The 24224-nt window shown below is 39.1% G+C and overlaps 1 protein-coding gene and 1 pseudogene across 4 annotated transcripts in view; one reads left to right on the top strand and one right to left on the bottom strand.

Annotated features, from left to right (window-relative positions):
• Positions 1-24224, bottom strand: part of ATP8A1 (ATPase phospholipid transporting 8A1) — a 251337-nt gene that overhangs the window by 47062 nt on the left and 180051 nt on the right. For all 4 annotated transcript variants that reach the window (XM_030801459.1, XM_003258635.2, XM_003258634.2 and 1 more), the window contains 4 exons: positions 9671-9854; positions 9468-9578; positions 355-429; positions 128-250 (listed from right to left, as the gene is read on the bottom strand). In XM_030801459.1, the coding sequence (XP_030657319.1) occupies positions 128-250; positions 355-429; positions 9468-9578; positions 9671-9854 (493 nt within the window). The remainder of the gene's footprint in view (positions 1-127; positions 251-354; positions 430-9467; positions 9579-9670; positions 9855-24224) is intronic.
• Positions 16514-17201, top strand: LOC100593169 (annotated as a pseudogene).

Genomic DNA, 24224 nt, shown 5'->3' with positions numbered 1-24224 from the left:
ATAGTCAGTACCCTGGAGTTGTCTCAGGCTAGTGTATCCTTGGCCTTTGAATACCACATACCCCATGTAATGAGGGCAGTAAAAACAGACCCACCAAACATGTCCCAGCCAGGGCACCGTGTCCTACCTTGGTGTTGAAGTCCAGGGCATTCTGAGATGTTTTGTACAATTCAGGGTACTTCAACATATTCTCTTTTCTGCATGATCTCTCAAATATTCCAAGAGTTAAAGGAGGCATTGCTGTAAACATCTAAAGCACACAAACTGGTCATTATGTCAAGCAGCCAAATGCAGGGTGAACCTTTATCTCCAAGTATTCAGTGAAACAGGAATTATCAAATGTCCTAAACTTACCACGTTATAAAGACCTATACACCATCTTTCAAAGAGGATCTGTCCAGAAAAGCCATTAACAAAGGCAAACCAGATCTAGGAAAAAAACCCAAAACCCTCAAAATTAGAATACAAAAACATAAATGCATTGCTTAGAATCTGTTGTATACTCAACTGCTGCATAATAGCAGCATTAATATATTATACTCATGACTCTTTTGAAAATGACATTTCTTTGGTTTACTTTCTGATCGAAAGAGATGCTTTCATAGGGTATTTGTTATTTATGTCAGAATTGGTCCTGCTTGTTGAATCAAAAAAGAAATATATGAACAGGCAATCACGATTTAAAAATGAGAAACAATCTTGTTTTCCTTAACGGTATTTTCAGAGAATATATTTATATGCCATTAAATTTTTACAGCTTCAATTCCCTTTTAAAATATCAGGATTGTAGTTATTTAGAGACTGTTTTTTAAAATTATAAAAGTAACACTTATTTAGGAAATAGTTTCCTGCAATAATACAATCACTATTTTCGTCTGCACTGGTTGTATAGTTCATTCAAATTCACAAATTTACTTTACTGGAAACCTGCATATAGAGAGTGTCATACTCTGCTCCTCCCCCTTAATATTATGTATTATGCATTTTTTTAAGTTGTCACATATCTTTTAAAATGATGTTAATGGAGGTATAACCTTCTACAATGTGGACGTAACTATTTTGGACATTTAGCTGGCTTCCAGTTGTTTGCTATTATAAATAACTCTAAACTGAAACCATACATCTCTCTTTTTTCCTTAGGGTGAGTTCTTAAGGTGGAATAGGTCAAAGTACATGAGTTTTCTTAACATTTCTTGATAACCACTGCCACTGGAATCTTAAATTTGAGTTTATATATTAAAATATTTTAACTTAAATTTTATTCATTGATAAAATCCTATCTTGACTAGAGCATGTTCTTATATATTTTACAATTCTCTTTAAAACAGAAATCTTAACTTTGGAAACAAAATTAAGGGACAATATGGACAAATTTTTCTCCAGCATGCTTAAAACATAAGAAAAATTACAGTGACTATTAGTAAACAATAGTACCTACATTATTTTTTGTAAAAAGCAGACCTGAAGTATAATTAAAAATCAAATGGATCTGGGAGAGTACAAAGGCTGGCCCAGCAATGAGATTACATAAGCACAAATACAAAAACAAAACCTAACAACAACAACGACAACGACAAAACTGTTAGAGGAGAGCAGTCTTGACATGCGGCTCAACTGAATTTTTGAATCAGAGTTGCAGGGAATTTGCTACACTTCACGTTTCATTTAACCTCATTATGGAAGCATGAATTGCTACAAATTCACCATTTATCAATATGTACCCAGGCTGGCCTCCCTATGAACAGGTTCTGTACCCACACTGATCTTCCTTTTTATCGTGGAAAGGAATGATTGAGCATGTATAAAAACTAATGTCTGCTTTATGGGATGGAAAAGAAAACAAAGTAGCAATAGCACATTAAAAATAAGTCCCAATTGTGCTAGAGCTGTAACACATATTAACCACAAAAATAACAAAAGCAGAGAAATCAGAGTCAAATCTGAAATTCTTACTTGCTTTGCTACACGTATTTATGGAAAATTTTTGATAATTTGCCCTAAACAAACGGCCAGATCATTGATGCATGCAAACTTTAAAAGAACTGAGCATCTTCACATGAAGTTTATTCTTTCCTGGCGAGTATACACAAATTGACAAAACAGACATTAATGCTCTCTATTGTGTTTTCACATTTGGCCTGAGAGGTGGATTATGTAAATACATATTTGGGATACTCAGAGTGATGGGGCTATTTTCCATGAAGGCAACTGTGATCTGTTGTAGTAATTCATTCTAAAAAGCTCTTTCAGATTTCTTAAGATATGATGGAAATATAAGGAATTTCAAAACAAACTTTCAATTATGGCCTCTCTAATCTATGAAGACACAGTCTAACCTTTGTTGGTCTGAAGAAAGCCGAAGCAGTCTGCATATCAAATTCGTCTAACGGACAAGATTTGGCTCAAAGGTTGTAGTTCTAAATGCATTTGCAATCATCAATACCGTACGAAGAGAAGTTTATGTTAGTAAGTTTGTATGTGGGCAAACATTAGTAAACATGAATGGCCCCCTAGCTTCTTTGTACCTAATATTTGGTGCTGATTCAAAGGCTACTATGAGCTTGAAATTAAAGATCCTCCCTCAAATCAATATTTACAGAAAGTTTCAAATTTGAAATAATTTGCAAGTAAACTAACATGTTTGTTTCCAAAGTGTATTTTAACATGCATGAACTGCTTTATACTTAACGGCAATTTTTAAGTGGAAAGGTATCAACACATTTTTATCATTTTATTTTTCCTACTGAAAGGTAGGTGAACATGTTTTTAGAAAATGTATTTCCTGGATTTTTAAGGGTTAACATTTTAATTTATTTTTAAAGAAGAAGAAATGACTAGGTAAGAACAGAAACTTTCAATAGAGTACCTTACATTTTCACACTAATATTTCAGTATTCAAGTTCACATATCTTAGAGGAGAAAGAGAAGGTCTTTAACAGTGAAGTAGTCTACCAGCAGGCCGATTTCAAGTTAGGCTGAGATTGTAGTTAATATTAGGAACATATCCCATGCAAAATAAAACAACACCTAAATTATCCTAAACACATAAAAGTACCTCCTCTGATTCAACCAGAGCCACGGATCAGAAAGAAAACACCAGTCCCTCTGGGGAGGTGTCTAGGTTATTTAAATTCACAGGGAATTCAACTCCCAGCACTACTTGCTGGAACAGTATCACCTTATTGACTTTTATCAAAGCTTCTGGAAATTAGAAACACAACTTGGTTTTGAGATCTTCCCAGAAAACTTGGATGTGACCAATCATTTGAAAGGAAAGGTCTTATTTTATGAGGAAGGAGTCAGACATATCAGAGAAATAAAAAAAATCTCTCTTTAAAAAGAGCCAATATTTAAATGAACACCTAGAGCTGCTCCTGGGCAGCTCCTGTAAGAGAGCTTTATACCACCATCTGCCAAATCTGTATTCGTCTGGCTGTAATTTACAGCAATGGAATATCTAGATAGTGACTTTCCTAAGCAATATAGCAATGAGAAAAGCAGTGTTTATAGTTTCAAATCCATAAAACGCATAGTGTTCAAGACTATTCCTTTATTAGCAAAGAAATTTCAGACCTGCTTCTCCTGGCATTATTTTCTAAATTCCACCTCCCAGTAGAGGCGTGGCGGCTAAAGCTTCACATTCATTTTCCTGATGGAGCATTTCTGCATATTAAACAGCAGCTTACAAATAGTCAATGGGTCCTCTGCTCCCACGCCTGATCAGCACAAAAAACTGAAAGGGGAGATTCGAGACCGGCAGTTGTCCTCACTAGAGACATTCAATGATGTGTTTTCTGTCTATTCATTCACAGTATTGACATGAGCCATTAACATCTGCAGAATTTGTTTTAGCTGGCAAAAGTTGGGTATCTGGGAATTGATTTAAAAGGTCATTTCCAAGACAGTTGAATCATATTCAAAATACATTTCGACAAACTGTTGAGAAAAATAAAAATGAGATTTCCAGTAAAGTTTAGAACTCACTTCCTTTTCAATGTGTAAAGAATTTGATCAGTGTCAAATTATCTCATGAAGAGGTTTTAAACAAAGGCAAGTGAAGTTTAGGGTTAATCAACCACAAATCACATAATTATGGGTTTGAAACAGGGCATGAAGATTGTTTTCATTTGAGTTTAATGTTTTTATTTTCTCATTAGTATATAAATTTTGTCTACTTCATTGTCAATTTAGATTTAAAAAGCGACACGTTGAGCATTCTTTTTTATAAAATTAACTTTTTATAAGCAGATTTATTGCTGGCAGTGGCTTTAAATTCCTGGTGCCTTGATAAATCTATGTAAATAGACTGTATAAATTGACACTTGTTTGAATGTCAGTGTTCTGGAATGAGAAGAACATATAAATAGGAAAGCTAGATATATAGAAGGGATTGAGAATAGAAAAATAATTACTTTAGAAAAGAACTACACATTTATATAAACAACAAAGAATATTTTTTTGGATCTCATAAACTATTTTAGAAGTGCATTTTGTTTCAAAGCACAGACTATTCCAGACCAAATCTAGCAGTAATGAATGAGTAAGTTCATTTAAGTATCTTGGTTATACTTCCACGTATTAGGTTATTTTTATTTATTTTTTTTGAGAGAGTCTCGCTCCGTCGCCCAGGCTGGAGTACAATGGCGTGTGGTCTCTGCTCACTGCAAGCTCTGCCTCCCGGGTTCACGCCATTCTGCCTCAGCCTCCCAAGTAGCTGGGCCTACAGGTGCCTGCCACCACGCCTGGCTAATTTTTTGTATTTTTAGTAGAGACAGGGTCTCACCGTGTTAGCCAGGATGGTCTCGATCTCCTGACCTCGTGATCCACCCGCCTCAGCCTCCCAAAAGTGCTAGGATTACAGGCGTGAGCCACTGCGCCTGGCCCGTATTAGGTTATTTTATCTAATAGTTTGTAACCTTTTTAGTGACCATTACACAAAACTGCCTGTACACTTCAAAACTAAGTTTCAATTTTACTAGCCTGACTCATAAGAACTATGCTCAGTCAACATTTAACAAGGAGATAAGCACTCTGACAGAGGCACAAAGAATAGGTGAAGCAAATATACACCAGGCCCCAACGAAAGTGTCAACATGCTTTGTTTATACTGTTACTTCTCAGAGTAAAGGATAGAATATGATTTCCATATAGCAAATGGCTGGATCTTTTTTTTTTTTTTTTTTGAGATGGAGTCTTGCTCTGTTGCCCAGGCTGGAGTGCAGTGGCGTGGTCTTGGCTCACTGCAACCTTTGCCTCCTTGGTTCAAACGAGTCTCCTGCCTCAGCCTCCTGAGTAGTTGGGATTACAGGTGACTGCCACCACGCCCGGCTAATTTTTTGCATTTTTAGTAGGGACAGGGTTTCACCATGTTGGCCAGGCTGGTCTCGATCTCCTGACCTTGTGATCTGCCCGCCTCGGCCTCCCAAAGTGCTGGGATTATAGGCGTAAGCCAATGCACCTGGCCTGGCTGTATCTTTTTTGACAGACGTGTAGAAACCGTCAACAGATTAAACGGTAAAGTGGCAGGAACAAACATCTATCCATAAGGGAACCCTCAGCAGATTTATGAGGGCGTGTTGGGTACTTGACAGGAGTGGGAGAATGAAGTTTTCTTAACAATGGGAAGGCCATTGTCATGATCTGCAGAGCTCCAACAGGAACATGAAACTGATAACACCTAGAATTATTACAAATATAGCTTCTGACAATAAAAAGGCCACTTTTTTAAAAAAGGCAAATAACATATTTATCATGCCTTGATTAACTGTTCAGTTCACTTATTTATCTACCATTGCTGTGCTGCCCAGCGTGGTAGCCACTGGCCACATGTGCTCTTGAACACTTAAATGTGATTAGTCCAAATTGAGATGTGGTATAAATGTAAAATATACTCCAGGTTTTGAAAACTTAGGATGAAGGATGTAAAATGTCTCATTAGTAATTTTTTAGTGATTACAGGTGACAATGATAATCTTTTGAATACACTGAGCTAGATAAAATATACTGAGATCGATTTTTTCTTTTTCTTTTTGCTTTTCGCTAATGTGGCTTGCATTGTATTTCTGTTGGCAAGTGATATGGTTTGGGTGTGTCCCCAGCCAAATCTCATCTTGAATTCCCATGTGTTGTGGGAGGGACTGGTGGGAGGTAATTGAATCATGGGGGCAAGTCTTTCCAATGCTGTTCTTGTGGTAGTGAATAAGTCTCAAGAGATCTGATGGTTTTGAAAAGGGGAGTTCCCCTGCACAAGTTCTCTTGCTTTGCCTGCTGCCACCCATGTAAGACATGACTTGCTCCTCCTTGCCTTCTGTCACGATTGTGAGGCATCCCCAGCCATGTGGAACTGTAAGTCCATTAAACCTCTTTCTTTTGTAAATTGCCCAGTCTTGGATATGTCTTCATCAGCGCGTGAAAACAGACTAATATAATAAATTGGTAGAGTGGGGTGCTGCTGAAAAGATACCCAAAAACATGGAGGTGACTTTGGAACTGGGTAACAGGCAGAGGCTGGAACAGTTTGGAGGGCTCATAAAAAGACAAGAAAATGTGCGAAAGTTTGGAACTCCCTAGAGACTTGTTGAATGGCTTTGACCAAAATGCTGATAATGCTATGGACAATAAAATCCAGGCTGGCTGAGATGGATTTGAAGATGGATTTCAGATGGAGATGAAGAACTCGTTGGGAACTGGAGCAAAGGCGACCCTTGGTATGTTTTAGCAAAGAGACTGGCAGCATTTTGCCCCTTCCCTAGAGATCTGTGGAACTTTGAACTTGAGAGAGATGATTTAGAGTATCTGGTGGAAGAAGTTTCTAAGCAGCAAAGCATTCAAGAGGTGACTTGGGTGCTGTTAAAGGCATTCAGTTTTGTAAGAGAAGCAGAGCATAAAAGTTCAAAAAATTTGCAGCCTGACAATGCAATAGAAAAGAAAAATCTCATTTTCTGAGGAGAAATGGAAGCAGGCTGCAGAAATTTGCATAAGTAATGAGGAGCCAAATGTTAATCCTTAAGACAATGGGGAAAATGTCTCCAGGGCATGTCAGAGTTTTCATGGCAGCCCCTTCCATCACAGGCCTAGGGGCCTAGGAGGAAAAAGTGGTTTTCTGGGCCAGGCCGAGGGTACTCGTGCTGTGTGCAGCCAAGAGACTTGGTGTTCTGCATCCCAGTCACTCCAGATGTGGCAGAAAGGGGCCAACGTAGAGCTCTGGCAGTGGCTTCACAGGGTGCAAGCCCCAAGCCTTGGCAGCTTCCATGTGGTGTTGAGCCTGAGAGTGCACAAAAGTCAAGAACTGGGGTTTGGGAACCTCTGCCTAGATTTCTGAAGATGTATGGAAATGCCTGGATGCCCAGGCATAAATTTGCTGCAGTGGCAGGGCTCTCATGGAGAACCACTGTTAGGGCAGTGGAGATGGAAAATGTGGAGTCAGAGCCCCCACACAGAGTTCCCACTGGAGCACTGCCTAGTGGAGCTGTGAGAAGAGGGCCACTGTCCTCCAGACCTCAGAACGGTAGATACACTGACTGCATCGTGCACCTGACGGTGGCCTGTGAAGACAGCTGGGAGGGAGACTCTATCCTGTAAAGCCACGGGGCAGAGAGGCCCAAGACCATGGGACCCCACCTCTTGCAGGCTTGACCTGGATGTGAGACATGCAGTCAAAAGAGATCATTTTGGAGCTTTAAGGTTTTGCTGCCATGCTGGATTTTGGACTTGCCTGGGGCCTGTGGCTCCTTTATTTTGGCCAATTTCTCTCACTTGGAGTGGCTGTATTTACCCATTGCCTGTACATCCATTGTATCTAGGAAGTAACTAACTTGCTTATGATTTTACAGGCTCATAGGCGGAAGGGACTTGCCTTGTCTCAAATGACACTTTAGACTGTGGACTTCTGAACTAATGCCGAAATGAGTTAAGACTTTAGGGTATTGTTGGGAAGGAATGATTGGTTTGGAAATGTGAAGACATGAGATTTGGGAGGGGCCAGGGGCGGAATGATATGGTTTGGCTCAAATCTCATCTTGAATTCCCATGTGTTGTGGGAGGGACCCAGTGGGAGGTAACTGAATCATGGGGGCAAGTCTTTCCTGTGATGTTCTCGTGATAGTGAATAACCATCTTGAGATCTGATGGTTTTATAAAGAGGAGTTCCCCTGCACAAGCTCTCTTTGTCCACTGCCATCCATGTAAGATGTGACTTGCTCCTCCTTGCCTTCCTCCATGATTGTGAGGCCTCCCCAGCCATGTGGAAATGTAAGTCCATTAAACCTCTTCCTTTTGTAAATTGCCCAGTCTTGGGTATGTCTTTATCCACAGTGTGGGACCAGAGTAATACAGCAAGCTCCTGGAGGACAGCAACCATGCTTGATTTACTTTGTAGTTGTTGGACTAAGCCTTGTGCCTGGGCTCAGTAAGTGCTATAAAATTGTTCACAGAACAAAATGCATCCTTTTAAAAATGGTATTCCTGACTCAGGTTTTCATTTTTAAAATGATGTTATGTTTGACATATAAAACGGATCATAGAAATCCCTTGCTATCCAGACACAGAAACTAAATATTCTGATAATTTTTAGACAAATTTTTCATCATCTGAACTCTTGCTACTCACCAAACACAGAAACAAAAACAGATCTGGATAGAGAGGGATCCTTGTATGTAACAAAGATCTAAGTTTTGAAACATAATAGGAACAACAAGGCAACAATACTAGCAAAGCTACCTGCATATTCTTCCTGATTGCACTTCTTTGTCTCCTCCCAGAATCAGAAGTGCTAGCTTCAGTTTGATGTTTCTCATTCCCTCACTTTTTTTAAAAAATAGGTTTTCTACATGTGTATTATCCCTCCATGGTGTACTGCTTTCTTTTGTATGTTTTTGAGCTTTATTAAAAATGCAGTCAAGTTTATAGGCTTTTATACATTAGTAATAATGTATTTTTTAAATTAAATACATTATTATCTCATTAGCAACTCTAATTCAACACTTCTTATCAAAGCAACATAACATTTTTAGCTAAAATTTAAATGTAATTCTCCATAGCTGACAAACTTTTTTTTTTTTTTGAGGTGGAGACTCACTCTGTTGCTCAGGCTGGAGGACAGTGGCACAATCTCAGCTTGCCACAACCTCCACCTCCTGGGTTCAAGTGATTCTTCTGCCTTAGCCTCCTAGTAGCTGGAATTACAGGTGCCTGCTACCACGCCTGGCTAATTTTTGTATTTTTAGTAGAGACGAGGTTTCACCATGTGGGCTAGGCTGGTCTCGAACTCCTGACCTCAAGTGATCCGCCTATCTCGGCCTCCCAGAGTGCTGGGATTACAGGCCACCTTTTTGTTTTAATACATTTAGAATTTATAAAAAGTTGGCAAATAAAATATTAATTAAAACCATGAGAAAACATCTTCATAAAGAAAATTTCTTTAAATATGTATGCAAATGACAAGGATTTAAAATTTAACCTGCTATTACCTCGATAATATAGAGCACTATATTCTTGTAGAAGCAGTATAAGATGCACTTGGAGACTCTGTTATAGTTCCAGGCACCATGAATCATCAGTAAATTCTTCAAATATTTGAACTAAAACGAGAGTGGGAAAAAATTAGTATTTTCCTTTCCAAAGCATCAGTTGACTGAGAGGAATGATGTGTTTTGCAGAAATGACGCTTTACCTGAGCTATGGAGTAGTCAGAGGAATTAGCTGCCTGCAGGCCTTCATTGCCACTGATACCAACACCAACGTGCGCTGTCTGTATCATGCTGACGTCATTTGCTCCATCACCGATTGCAAGCGTTACGACTTTGACTTGTTTCTTAACCATCTCAACAACTTCAGATTTTTGAAGAGGAGAAACCCTGAAATTGAAACACATTATCAATTACTGTTTTCTGAAAAAAGGAATTTTGAAGTGCCATTGTGTTGAAGGATAAAAGATGCAAAAGACCTAAATGAATAGTTCTCTGAAGAAACCTCATGATAAAGTTTTAGGTTTGCAAATGTTTACTCATCTGTTAACCTGATTACTGTATTAAGGAAAATTAAAATAAATAAAAACAAGCCTCAGAGGCAAACCCCTAGGTGACAGCGAGAAGAGAGAATGCTTTGTTAAACACTAGCCTGCCAGAATGCCTTTACTTCCTAACAAACATCAGAATTTCTAATTCTTCACTTACAAATTAAAAACAATGTCATAAATTCTGCCAAACACTAACTAAATCCTACATAGTAGGTGGAAAGTAAAAGTTTTGAGCTTCTGCAATCTGATCTTAGATAATGTACTATATGCTTAAAACTCTACTTAAATTAATCCTCAGACACCATGGTAAATGCCAAGTATCTGATTATAGTTCATGGGCTTCATTTTCTTCCAAAGCCACTAAGGGTCAAGTAGAAATCAAGCAACCTCTTATACAAATGTGGACCAGGAACAGAAAACACCAGTATCTCTATTAAAATCATATTTGGTATTAGATTTGGAGTTACTTTTCACAGACTTTCTAAAGCCATTTAAGAAATAAACACTAGGACAGGCCAGGCACGGTGGCTCATGCCTGTAATCCCAGCACTTTGGGAGGCCGAGGCAGGTGGATCCTGAGGTCAGGAGATCGAGACCATCCTGGCCAACATGGTGAAACCCCGTCTCTACTAAAAATACAAAAAATTAGCCAGGCGTGGTCGTGGGCACCTGTAGTCCCAGCTACTTGGGAGGCTGAGGCAGGAGAATGGCGTGAACCCGGGAGGCGGAGCTTGCAGTGAGCCAAGATTGCACCACTGCACTCCAGCCTGGGCGACAGAGCGAGACTCTGTCTCAAAAAAAAAAAAAAAAAAAAAAAAAAAAAAAGAAATACACACCAGGACAAAGACAGAAGGGTTCAAAGACAGAATGCATAATATACTGTCTACACTGTATTGGAAACTATAGAGAAAGACAGGAAAACTACACAATAAATTGGTCTAACAAACAGTGAAGCTAATAATTAGATAGTAAGAAACAACTAATGTACACAGTGTTCGTACAAGAAAAACATCTCAGAGCTAAATTATTTATCAAGGTTATGTGGCATAGACGTCTAATAATAAATATCTGCTAAAACATCTGAAAAATCATTTACTATTCTATTGAAAAATGAAGATCATTACTTTGAGAGGATCGATACATCTTTGTCCATTTTCCTGATCATTCCATAGGAAAAATTTTTAGTGGTAGATACTCTGCACAAATATGTGCCTTCAGGAGGCCCCACTGCCCTTATGAACTGCTTCAGCCAGAGCAGCTCTGGTTTTTATTTCAAGTCTGAGAATCATGCATTAGACTGTGAATTGCTTGTAGAGTCAATTGGTCTCCTCTTCTTTGTATTTTTAGTGCCTGATCCAAAATAGTTACTCAATAAACGGTTGCTATATGAAAAAACTATTTTTAATTTTTTCTTCGGATTTCCTTTTACGGCCTGGCAATAGTACAAAATGACACAACTCTGAACTCAGCATGGAAATGAATGCCTATCGAGCCATTAGCAGGCTATTTCACTGTTAGTTTCATTTTTCTTCAAAGCAATTTTCATTTCATTTTCACATTTTATTTAATTTTTCTTACCAGGCTAATATAAACTGGTAAGTCCACTGGCTCTAGGCCAATGTTTAAACATGGACTATAGATGACATTTAGTAAATGTCAAAAAGGAATGCTCACCAATAAATGATCTAGAATGGGAAATGGGCATGAATAGAGAGAAGCATTTGAAAGCTTTATCAAATTCTCTTTAATAGTCTAACAGTACGAATACATTATGAAGTCACACCAAGGGTTCAACGGAACTAGGAAACAGTGGTACTTTTTCCATAAACTAAACCTGTAATAAAGGAGAAATCTCTGCAAGGTGAGCTGATATTAGTGATTTTTTAAAAAGCATCAGAAAAGAGTTGGACTAAATTTAGTTTTCTTCGTGGTGATCACAACCAACCACTGCTTTCTCTGCTTGATACTGTAATTTTCAACACCCAAATTAAAATTGGCTGAGGATTTTCATTCAATTCTGTATGGTTAAATCAGGTGTTAAAAACAAAGAGTAGGATTGCCCTTAGCAATAATGCCCATTTAAGAAAAAAAGATAATGATATAGTGAGAGACATTTCAAAAGTACACTGCAGCTGCTACTAGCCAGAGCATCTGCTTCCATTACCAAGCTTTAAAAGTGGATGACTGGCTGGGCGTGGTGGCTCACGCCTGTAATCCCAGCACTTTGGGAGGCTGAGGTGGACGGATCATGAGGTCAGGAGATCGAGACCAGCCTGGGCAACATGGTAAAATCCAATCTCAAATAAAAATACAAAAAATTAGCTGGGCATAGGTGCACGTGCCTGTAGTCCCAGCTACTCAGGTGGCTGAGTCAGGAGAATTGCTTGAACCCGGGAGGTGGAGGCTGCAGTGAGCCGAGATGGCACCACTGCACTCCAGCCTGGGTGACAGAGCGGGACTCCATCTCGGGGGAAAAAAAAAAAAAGTGGATGACCCTCTTGGAATAAGATCGAAGACATAATGGATTTCCCTGACCATTAGTGATGTCAAGCATTTTTCCGTATGTTTGTTGGCCATCTGTATATCTTGAGAACTGTTTATTCATGTCCTTAGCCCATTTTTTGATGGGATTGTTTTTTCTCTTGCTAATTTGTTTGAGTTCCTTGTAGACACTGGATATTTGTTCTTTGTTGGATATACAGATTGTGAAGATTTTTTTCCACTCTATGGGTTGTCTGTTTACTCTGCTGACTGATCCTTTTGCTGTGCAGAAGCTCTTTAGAAATGCAAATCAAAACCACAATGCAATACCACCTTACTCCTGCAAGAATGGCCATAATAAAAAAATCAAAAAAGAATAGATGTTGGTGTGGATACGGTGATCAGGGAACACTTCTACACCGCTGGTGGGAATGTAAACTAGTACAACCACTATGGAAAACAGTGTGGAGATTCCTTAAAGAACTAAAAGTAAAACTACCATTTGATCCAGCAATCCCACTATGGGGTATCTACCGAGAGGAAAATAAGTCATTATACAAAAAAGCTACTGGGACATGCATGTTTATAGCAGCACAATTTGCAATTGCAAAAATATGAGACCAGCCCAAATGCCCATCAATTAACAAGTGGATAAAGAAACTGTGGTATGTGTGTATATATATGTATATATATGTATGTGTATATATTTTATATACATATTTTATACATATATATTTTATATATACACACACACACATATGAATGAGATGGAATACTACTCAATCATAAAAGGAATGAATGAATGGCATTCACAGCAACCTGGATGGAACTGAAGATTATTACTGTAAGTGAAATAACTCAGGAATGGACAAACATCGTATGTTCTTATTCATATGTGGGAGTTAAGCTGTGAGGATGAAAAGGCCTAAGAATGATACAATGGACTTTGGGGACTCAGGGGAAAGGGTGGGAGGGGGACTACAAATTGGGTATGGTGTATACTGCTCGGGTGATGGGTACACAACATCTCACAAATCACCATTGAAGAACTTATTCATGTAACCAAATACTACCTCTTCCCCCAAAACCTACAGAAATAAAAAATTAAAACAAAAGACATAATGGAAGCCTTCTTTTTTGATGAATCTGAAATATCAGTTGGTTGCTAAACAAAGATGTCAGATTTAAGTGGAGATTCATAAAAAATAAAATATACATTCTTAAAATATTTAACTCAAAATATAAATGTACAAACTGTGATGCAGGGCAAAGAACCTTACTTTGCATAGGGGTCTGCTGTTTGAAACTCTGCATGTTTTTGTAGCAGAAATCTCACTCAGGCATAGTTGATGGTTTGCCTCACTAAAATGGAGACCAGAATGTACCGATTCCTTTTACCCCAGTTTATAGTTTACTCCAAAATTCGACAGCAATATTTTTTAGCAACTCAAAAAGTCTTTCTGGAGCATTATACCTGGATTTACCAGCAATAATTTTTACTCAGTTATTTGAATGAGTTATGAGATATTTAATTAAATGATTATTTCAAGAAGTACAACAGGAATAAACGTACTAGGGAACAAGACCCACTTACAAAGCACCAAGTCAACTCATGGAAGCCGAAGAGCATGTACACACCCAAGAGCCTCTGGGTGTGAGCACAGTGTGCTGTGAGTACCTGGCAGAAGGCTGTAGGGAAGGAATGTGGCTGAAAGGGATTCAGGTTTCTCAAGCTGAAGTCAGTAAAAAAGATCCACTGTTTTTACAGCATCCATTTAAAAAATGGTTCCGTGCTACAAGGGGGTGACAACATAGCAAAACAAAATTATAAGACATTAAAAATGAATGTAACATAAAGCTTTCTGATATGATTGCCCCTCTTTGATAATTTCAGAAATCAACATGAGCTTTAAGAGGCCTCCCTTGATAAGTTAGAATTTGACTTCGCCTTGGAAAGGAGAGGAGAATTCACTTCAGGTAACAGAAATAGCACATAATAAATTTTAACTTCACATTCAAAATTCTCCAGAATATATTATTTTCTACTGCTGTGTCTCCACCTCTTAAAAGATTACTCTACTCACAGTTTATTTACTTTCTTGATGTCGGTACACTTGCTTCTAGGTTCATACAATTTCCATATGAGTCTAGAACTACCTTACCACACAACAACTTAATTCTTCCTATGCCTATCAAAAAATCACATACCCATGGCTGAGAATGTCTAAAACCTAAACAAATGACAATAGTGACTCAACATATAATTCTGAAACATCATAAAGGCACTGTTTTCTTCCCTGAGATTGTTTTATTTTAACCATTTGTGGGTCTGCATCCAGGATTTAAATTATTCACAGTTCTCTTCTGTTCCACTGTTGCTTTTTCTTCTTTGGTAGAAGAGATTCCATGGAAAAAGACTACGTATCCAATGTGTACTGTAAACGTCCCTTTCTCTTCCCTGTGGCTCCACAAACAGAGGGTGGTCGTTTCTGATACAACCTAGACGTGCACTGAGTGCAATATGCTTTTCAGATATTATTTTGGCTGTAGTTTCTGCACATGTTATTCATTATTTTTCTTATTTGCTATGTAGTAACTAACTCTCACTGCCCTGTGAACATGAGATCAGAGCACTGGAAATTTTTACCATTTAAGCTAAGAAATATATAGGTGGTCCATCTTATATGAAGCTTGTTTTGCAGTCTTTTAATGGGATTAGCTAAATGAATCACCTTTCTAAACGAAATATGAAGATTATATGTACATATATATAGATGTATAATAAAGGATAATTTAAGGAATTTTTTATAGGTAGCCAAAAGGAATACAATAATTTATCCTACTGGATTGTGTTTTGGGATTAATAACCTAAAAAATTCTCACATATACACAAAATTATACTGATAATATAATATGATCTCAAAGACTTATACTGGAAACTTAAAAATTACTGTAAAGTTGCCTTTAGAAGGTAAATCTAGAAAACTTTTTAGGAAGAATATAATATAGTATTTTCTAGTTCTCCTGAAGTGTTTTATATAGAGACCAAGCCCAGTATTTACTAAATTTCTTTAACTTCCTCAAACTTTAAATTTGAGGTCTGTTCCAGGTGCCTGTTTAGAGGTCAGAATCATTAGTGAGGGGATCTGCTGTGCTTTTCTTTGCAACAAACTTCCTAAGATTTCTCCTGTGAATATCAGTGTATTTCCAACTGACTCATATTTTGTTGACTATTTAAAGAAATTACAAAAGGAGAGAAAAGTGAAAACCAGAAGATCTTACTTGAATCCTTCTGAACTAAAATTTGGCAGGTTCATTTATAAAATTTTACATTGAGAAAAAATTAAGATACAGCAAAAAAAAAAAAAACCTGATGTACAAAAGCTACAAAATATTGTTAACTCCTCTAGAAGTTCACCATCAACTTGTTACTGGAATGAAAACAGCAGCTTACACAGCAAGTCTTAAAAATGATACTTAGCAATATGGTACATAATGAAACATTCAACCACTTCTAGGTAAGAAACTGCGCTATTCAAATGACTGATGAGTGACAGCTCTCCTAGCCTCCAAAACCAACATCTGTTGATATATTGTGCAGTCATAGGCATTCAGGAGACCTTATAATATAGGGGCTGAGTCTACAGAAATAAAATACAGATAGCCTTTCCACAGGACAAAAACGGAAAGCAAATTTAAAAAAGATTTCCTTTCCGCAATGCATTTTAGATCTAAAACTTCTCTTTTGTAGAATTTACGTGGTTATAGGTAAATGTACTGCCTTCTGCTTCAATGATTCAGATAAGCAGTTTAAATAGGGACCGTTTCTATTGATGGTGTGTATTTGATTATGCATGTATGTGCACGTGTGCGCTAATTAGCAAATAGACCTATGAAAGGCACTAAAAAGAAAACTCCGCCAAGTATAGATATTATGGTGTTCACACCAGAAAGCTTAGTTTATCTACAATATTGCTGTTCATTTTCTCTTCAGAAAATATCATCTAGTTATGTTGAACCTAGCACTGTACTCAGCACAAGGCAGATTCAAAAATGGTAGCAAGCTCTTCCTAAGCTGCTGCTTAGCAAGGAGAAGGCCATGTTCAGTTGAAGCACCAAGACTGTGAAGCCCAACAGTGAGATGCCAAATGACTTAGAGTCCGGCATCTTCCAGGCTCTTCTGGAGCTGGAGATAAACTCGGACCTCAGCTCAGGAAGCTGAGTATTACAGCAACCAAAGAGCCTAAGTTGGCCAGAAAGCTATCACAATCTTTGTTCCTGTTCCTCAACTGAAATCTTTCCAGAAAATCCAACTCTGGCTAGTACGTGAATTGGAGAAAACGTTCAGTGGGAAGCACGCTGTCTTTATTGCTCAGAGGATAATTCTGCCTAAGCCAGCTTGAAAAAGCCATACAAAAAAATAAGCAAAACATCCCAGGAGCCGTACATGACACAATTCTTGAGGACTTGATATTCCCAAGTGAAGTTGTGGGCAAGAGAATCTGTGTGAAACTGGATGGCAGCCGGCTCATAAAGGTTCATTTGGACAAAGCATAGGAGAACAACATGCAACGAAAGGCTGAAACTTTTTCTGGCGTCTATAAGAAGCTCACGGGCAAGGATGTTAATTTTGAATTCCCAGAGTTCCAATTGTAAACAAAAATGGCTAAAGTATATTCACAGTAAAAAAAAAAAAAAAAAAAAAAAAAAAAAAGGTAGTGGAACCAAATAAATGGAAATGTTGTAAGAAAGAGAAATTTGGCTGAGAGCAGTGGCTCATGCCTGTAATCCCAGCACTTTGGGAAGCCAAGGTGGGCAGATCACGAGGTCAGGAGTTCAAGACCAGTCTGGCCAACATACCTGTCTCTACTAAAAATAAAAAAAAAAATTAGCTGGGTGTGGTGATGTGCGCCTATAATCCCAGCTACTCGGGAGGGTAAGCCAGGAGAATCGTGTGAACCCGGGAGATGGAGGTTGCAGTGAGCCGAGATGGCGCCATCGCACTCCAGCTCAGGTGACAGTGCGAGACTCTGTCTCAAAAAAAAAAAAAAAAAAAAAAAAAAAAAAAGAAAGAGAAAGTAACATTGCCATTCTCATTCATTTTTGACTATTCACTGTTAAGAAGCAAAATCTGTTTAATCAGGTTTGTACCTAGAGTATAAAGGTAACTATGTAAAGGACATTGGATTCTCCAGGCTTTCTTCTATGTGTAGGGAAGACAGGTAAAAAATTATTAGGTAGAGAAGGAAACATTTACCTCTTCATGGAAAAGTGGGTATATCCAGAATGAATTAGGGCCAGCTGACAGCATGCCTCTGCATGTCACAGTAACAAACTTGTAATGTCACAGCTAGCTCTAAGCAACAGGAGATATTAAAAGTTTTTGATACAAAAAAGAGCATGGTTGAGGCAGTTCCTAAAAACATTAATTTGGATTGCCCAAAGTATGTTTCATATATATCTGAATATGATCTAGGAAAAGGACAATGAAAATGAAAATAAAAACACAGAGGGCTCCAAATAAACATGGTTTCAAAAATGACTCTGAGGTTTCAAATGTGGGTGACTGGGAGAATGAGGGTCTAAACATAAATAGAAAAGGCAAGAAGAATATTGACAGTGGAAAATATCAGGGAAGTTCTAGATACTCAGAAATTCAGAGAGTAGTAGGATACCCTAGTGGACTCATTTAAGCATGCTGACTGAAAAGTTGAAACTGGACTTGGAAAAGAGTGCAGAGTTGGGAATGTGCCTTCAGGTGTCATTCATTCAAGTATTTACTCAAGTATTTAGCGATCCTTTAGTATGCGATTAAATCTCTGTGGAAGAGCATAAGTAGAAGAAAGTAGATCTCAGGACCTTTCTTCTATCCCTAAGAGTTATTAATTTAGGACTTTTATTGAGCTACTGTCCTGGGAGTTAAATATTGACAGCCTATATGATAGTAGTCCCTCTCTGTACACCTGCTCTGAAGAGACAGACATTTTTCCTGCATGGAACAAGGCCATGCCACCTCTCTGCTTAGGGAGCCTTGCCAATGGGACTGGTGTGCTCTCAACTGGGAAGCACTTCTATTCAGGAAGGCCTAGAGTGCTTCCCCTTTCAGCTCCACCTTGTTGTGACCTTGCTCTCGGAGTGGCCTCCATTCTCTGCCCATTCCCAGTGTCCGACTGGAGCACACAGGCCCTGTGATCGCTTTTCCTATGACTCTGGGGAGGTAAGGAAGGGACAAAGTTTTTTTTTTATTTAATTAAATTGATAATTTTTTGAGATGAGGTCTTGCTCTAGAATGCAGTGGTACAATCTTGGCTCACTGTAGCCTCAACCTCTTGGGCTCAAGTGACCCTCCTCTCTCAGCCTCCTGAGTAGCTGGGACTAAAAATGTACACCACTATGCCTGGCTAATTTTTGTATTTTTTTTTGTTTTGTAGAGATGGAGTCTCGCTATGTTGCCTAGGCTGGTCTTGAACTCCTGGCCTCAAGCAATCCTTCCATCTCAGCCTCCCAAAGTGCTAGGATTACAGGTGTGAGCCATCATGCACAGCCCAGAGCTTGTTTAGGTTGGAAGAAAATCAGCTTGCTCTTCTCTGCTTCATGACCTTCCTATGCTGTGTGGGTAAGTTTCTCCAAGGAACTTTCTCTCACCTTAAAAATACCTAGTGGAAGATGGAACAATTGGTAGCACAGACTACTGACAGAAACTAAAATACAACTCTGAAGATGTCAGGAGTTAAAAAAGGAGGCCAGTAAATTTCAGGGTCATAATTATCAACTAAAAATCCAAGAGAAACCTTTGGGGCGATAGGAAGTGTTGAATACTTGGGAGAAGCTGAGCGGCATGGAGGAAAAGAGTGGTATGTGAAGGATAATGGAAGAACACACAGATGGGCAAGCTTTCTGGCTGCATTGTTCCCTGCCCATGGCGCCCTGTTTGAGCTGACCAGCATGAGTGGGGTGAGACTGGGCTGGATGGAGCCTCTCTCATTGCAACTGTAGAGTTTGGCTTAGGTTTGGAGCTCATGAAATCAAACCCAAAATAACATGCTTAAAAAACAAAACACTCCAATTCCAGGAGTACATCCTCAGTGCCCTAAAGCTAAAACTGCGGAAAGCATTCCTATGCATGCCTTGGAACAGGAAAGCCAGATCTTTCTGGTCAACCTGAAGGCAGCCAGGCAGGGACAGGTGCCAATAATATGGCTGTGCTGACAGACCCCCGAATGCCACCTCACACGGGGAATTCCATCAGAGTGCGGCTGCCTCTAACAAGAGGAGAGCTCAGGTAAAGGCACTAGGGGGAAATACGGATTTAATAAACTGAGATTGGGCCCTGCCTCCAAATTTAGCTAATTAGGACCTAGCTTTTGCTGTTCCTCCAAAGGGACATTAATGCCTGTTAGAAACAATAGGGAAAAGGGTCCCTCACAGAATAGAGTATAAAAGTTTCAAACCAGCATAGGAAAATCTGATCTAGAGAGTGAAAGTTAGGGGGAGAAAAAAAAAAAGAAACAAAATTATAATAGATGGAAACCAAAATAAATGGGAAGAAATGAGGTCCAATATAGCAACAATTATAATAACAGTTAATATACTGTTTATTTGCACCTAACACATTGAATTCTCAGAACAATGCCATAAGTTATTATTGTCACCATTTTACAAATGACGAATCCAAGGCACAAACAATATTTATTAAGGTTTAAGGTAAAATGGCAAGTGGTGAAGCTAGGATTCAATCCCAAGCAGTGTGGATTCAGACACAGCATTCTTTTATTTTTTGGAACAAGGTCTCACTCTGTTGCCAGGCTGGACTGCAGTGGTGCCAACATGGCTCATTGTAGCCTTGACCTCCTGGGCTCAAGTGATCCTCCTGTCTCAGGACCATAGGTGTATGCTACCACACCTGGCTAATTTTTAATTTTTTTTTTTGAGACTCAAGGTCTTACTTTGCTGCTCAGGCTGGACAGACACAGCATTGTTAACCACTATATTATACAGAAGGATTGAACATAAGGATTTGGAGAAAAAACAAAAGACAAGACACATAATGAAACAAAGGAAAGCTAGGTTAGCAAATTAAATATCAGACAAAAAAAATTCAGGACACAGAAAAGGCCATAACGGTCAGAGAGGAATCTTTATATATGACAGTATATAATATATACGGTCAGGAGAAATATATATTTCACCTGAAATATTCAATTAGGCTATATAAGAGAAAATTAGATATCATTTATAAGAGCAACAAACATTTTAATAATAGGTGCCATGTATTAGCTCATGTATTCTTCATAATTCTATGAGAAGAACAATTTCCATCTCTATTTGAACCCGGGAGGCGGAGCTTGCAGTGAGCCGAGATTGCGCCACTGCACTCCAGCCTGGGCAACAGAGTGAGACTCCGTCTCAAAAAAAAAAAAAAAAAAAAAAAAAAAAAAAAAGATTAAAAAACCAGGGCTGGGCGGGGTGGCTCATGCCTGTAATCCCAGCGATTTGGGAGGCCGAGGTGGGTGGATCACCTGAGGTCAGGAGTTTGAGACCAGCCCGGCCAACCTGGTAAAATACAGGTCTCTACTGAAAATACAAAAGTTAGCTGGGTGTGGTGGCAGGCGACTGTGATCCCAGCTACTCGGGAGGGTGAGGCAGGAGAATCACTTGAACCCTGGAGGCAGAGGTTGCAGTGAGCTGAGATCGCACCATTGCACTCCAGCCTGGGCGACAGAGTGAGACTCCATCTCAAAAAAAAGATTAAAATACTAAAACCAGAGAAGTAATCTGTTGTTCGGCCACTAAGAGGTAGAGTCTAGGCTCTGGAAAGTCTGGCCTCAGCTCCTGAGCGCTACAGCACAGGGCATACTAGCAGAGGGAGAAAGAGTGGATTGTTTAGTAAACGCTATTAAAAGAATTTGCTCATGATGCACAAATAACAAAGGATCCCCCCTCCTTCCTAGCATATACAAAAATAAACTCCATATGTGTAAAAGACCTACATGAAAAAACTAAAGCTGTAAAGTTAACAGAAGAGGCAGGGTGCAGTGGGTCATGCCTGTAATCCCAGCACTTTGGGAGGCTGAGGCTGAGGTGGGAGGATCTCTTGAGGTCAGGAGTTTGAGACCAGCCTGGCCAATATGGTGAAAAACCCCGTCTCTACTAAAAATACAAAAATTAGCCATGTGTGGTGGTGGATGCCTGTAATCCCAGCTACTCAGGCAGAAGAATTGCTTGAACCTGGGAGGCAGAGGTTGCAGTCAGCTGAGATCGCACCGTCTGTCGCACTCCAGCCTGGGCCACAGAGTGAGATTAAAAAAAAAAAAAAGTTAACAGAAGAAAATGCAGGAGTGGGAAGTCCTTTATATCCAAAAAGTGCAAACCATAAAAGGAAAAAATTAGTGGAGTTTGACTATGTCAAAGCCAATGATTTCTGTTTAAGGAAGGGTATCACAGGCAAAATTAAGAATGGAGCCAGCCTAGAAGACACTTGCCACATCAATAATCAACAACAAAAAAAACCAATGTCCAGAATACACAAAGAGTTCTCATATACAAGCAGGAAAAAAGAGAAGAAACCCAACAGAAATTTCAGTATTCCTTTCCCCTCTTCAACGTACTACTTTTCTTCATAGCAATATTACCACTAATTTTATATATGTCTGTTTGATATATATCAATTATTACCATTCACACATACACAAACATACACACAGCAATTATTGTCTTTTGAATATTTGTGTGTGTACTTACTGATGTTATTGAACAATAGCTATGATGTGAAGGCTGGGATTATTTTTTTCCCATTGTTCACCGCTCTATTTCTAGTACTTATTAAGGTTACTGGCACACAGGGAGAACTCAAAAAACACTTGCTGAATGAATAAGTGAATGAATAAATTTCAAAAGCAGAAACTGAGAAAGGTAAATACTCCTGTGAGATGCTCAACCTCTCTAGTAATCAGAGAAATTAAAATCAAAACAACAAGGTGTCATTTCACAACCATCAAATTGGCCAAGTTATAAATTCAGTAATACTATGCATTGTTATTAAGGTAGGGAAACAGCAAGTCTATTCCATGGATCTCGGATGGCACACTAGTAGAGTTGTTTTGGAACAATGTGGCAATTCTGATGGGAAAGCATTACATATACCCCACAGCCAAGCAATCCCATACCCACCCCCCTCTCTTTCTCTCTCCCCATGTAAGAGTTTTCTCCTAGAAAAACTCTTGCCTGGGGGCATACAGAGGATATACATTGCAGTACTTTTCATGGTAGCAAAGATTTGGAGAAAACCTCTGTGGTATCCCTATGAGAAGAGATAAATAAAATGATGTATATGCATTAGTGTAATAACAAGCAGTGATAAGAATAAACAAACTTGGCTAGGCGCAGTGGCTCACGCCTGTAATCACTGCACTTTGGGAAGTCTAGGTGGGAGGATCACTTGAGCCCAGGAGTTTGAGACCAGCCTGGGCAACAAAGGCAGACCCTGTCTCTAAAAAAAAAAAAAAAAAAAAAAAAAAGTTTAAAAATTAGCTGGGAGTAGTGGCGCAGGCCTGTTTTCCCAGCTACTCAGGAGGCTGATGTGAGAGGACAGCTTGAGCCTTGGAGGTCGAAGCTGCAGTGAGCTAAGATCAGGCTGCACTCCAGGCCTGGGCAACAGGGCAAGACTCTACCTTCTCAAACAAACAAAAAATAAATTTGTTCTACATATAGTGACATGGATATGTCTCAAAAACATGTAGAAAAATAAAGGTAAAAAATTTTTTGGGCGGGCGGCTCATGCCTGTAATCCCAGCCCTTTAGGAGGCTGAGGCAGGTGGATCCCTTGAGCTTAGGAGTTTGAGACCAGCCTGGGCAACATGATAAAACCCCATCTCTACTGAAAATATAAAAACTTAGCTGGGTGTGATGGCATGCATCTGTGGTCCCAGCTACTTAGGAGGCTGAGGTAGGAGGATCACTTGAGTCTGGGGCTGGGGGGTGGCATAGGTAGAGGTTGCAGTGAGCCAAGATTGCACCACTGCAGTCCAGCCTGGGTGACAGAGACTCCATCTCAAAAAAATTATTTACTGGAGTGTCATTATAAACACAAAGCTTTTCTTCAATTCAATACACATATAATAGATATTTTTCACAGAATCACATACATACAACTAAAGTACAGCAAACGGATGGGAACATATGAAACACTTGAGAATATTTTTGCTAAGGTGAAGTAAATAGAATGGGACTGGGGATAAGGGGAATACACACACACAAAAACACATAAAAATCAAAGAGCAATTTGCTTTAGTTCAAGACTCTAGGGAGATGGCTAGCTTGCAGATCTTCCTCATTCTTTTGCTAGCATGTCCTCTAGCACCTTGCTGGGGCTTTTCCTAGAACAGAGGGAAGGCACTGCAGTGACAGAGCAGGGTCAGATATTTATGGCCCTGGGTTCTTCCTTTCTGTCTTGCTGCTATGTGTAAATATGTATGGACACCTCATTGTAAAACAAATTCATGTCCTTATTTTTAGGGATTTTCTTGGTTCCAATGGCACGGATAAGTTTAATGGAGCCACCAGATTGTGCAGCTGGCACCATAAAAAAATGTCCATTTTTTCAAGGAATTGTGGAGAAAGGGACACCTGCCAGTGAGGAGAGATGAGGAAATGTTTCAATTTTTGAGAAAAGAAAGGAACAGTCTAGAAATTACTCTCCTTGGAGAGACCAGGAGAGCTTAGCATGAAT

The sequence above is a fragment of the Nomascus leucogenys genome, chromosome 20, assembly GCF_006542625.1.
Source record: "Nomascus leucogenys isolate Asia chromosome 20, Asia_NLE_v1, whole genome shotgun sequence".
In the NCBI taxonomy this organism is placed as follows: Eukaryota; Metazoa; Chordata; class Mammalia; order Primates; family Hylobatidae; genus Nomascus; species Nomascus leucogenys.
Note: the sequence above shows the minus strand (reverse complement) of the source record. Positions and strands in the feature narration are given on the sequence as shown.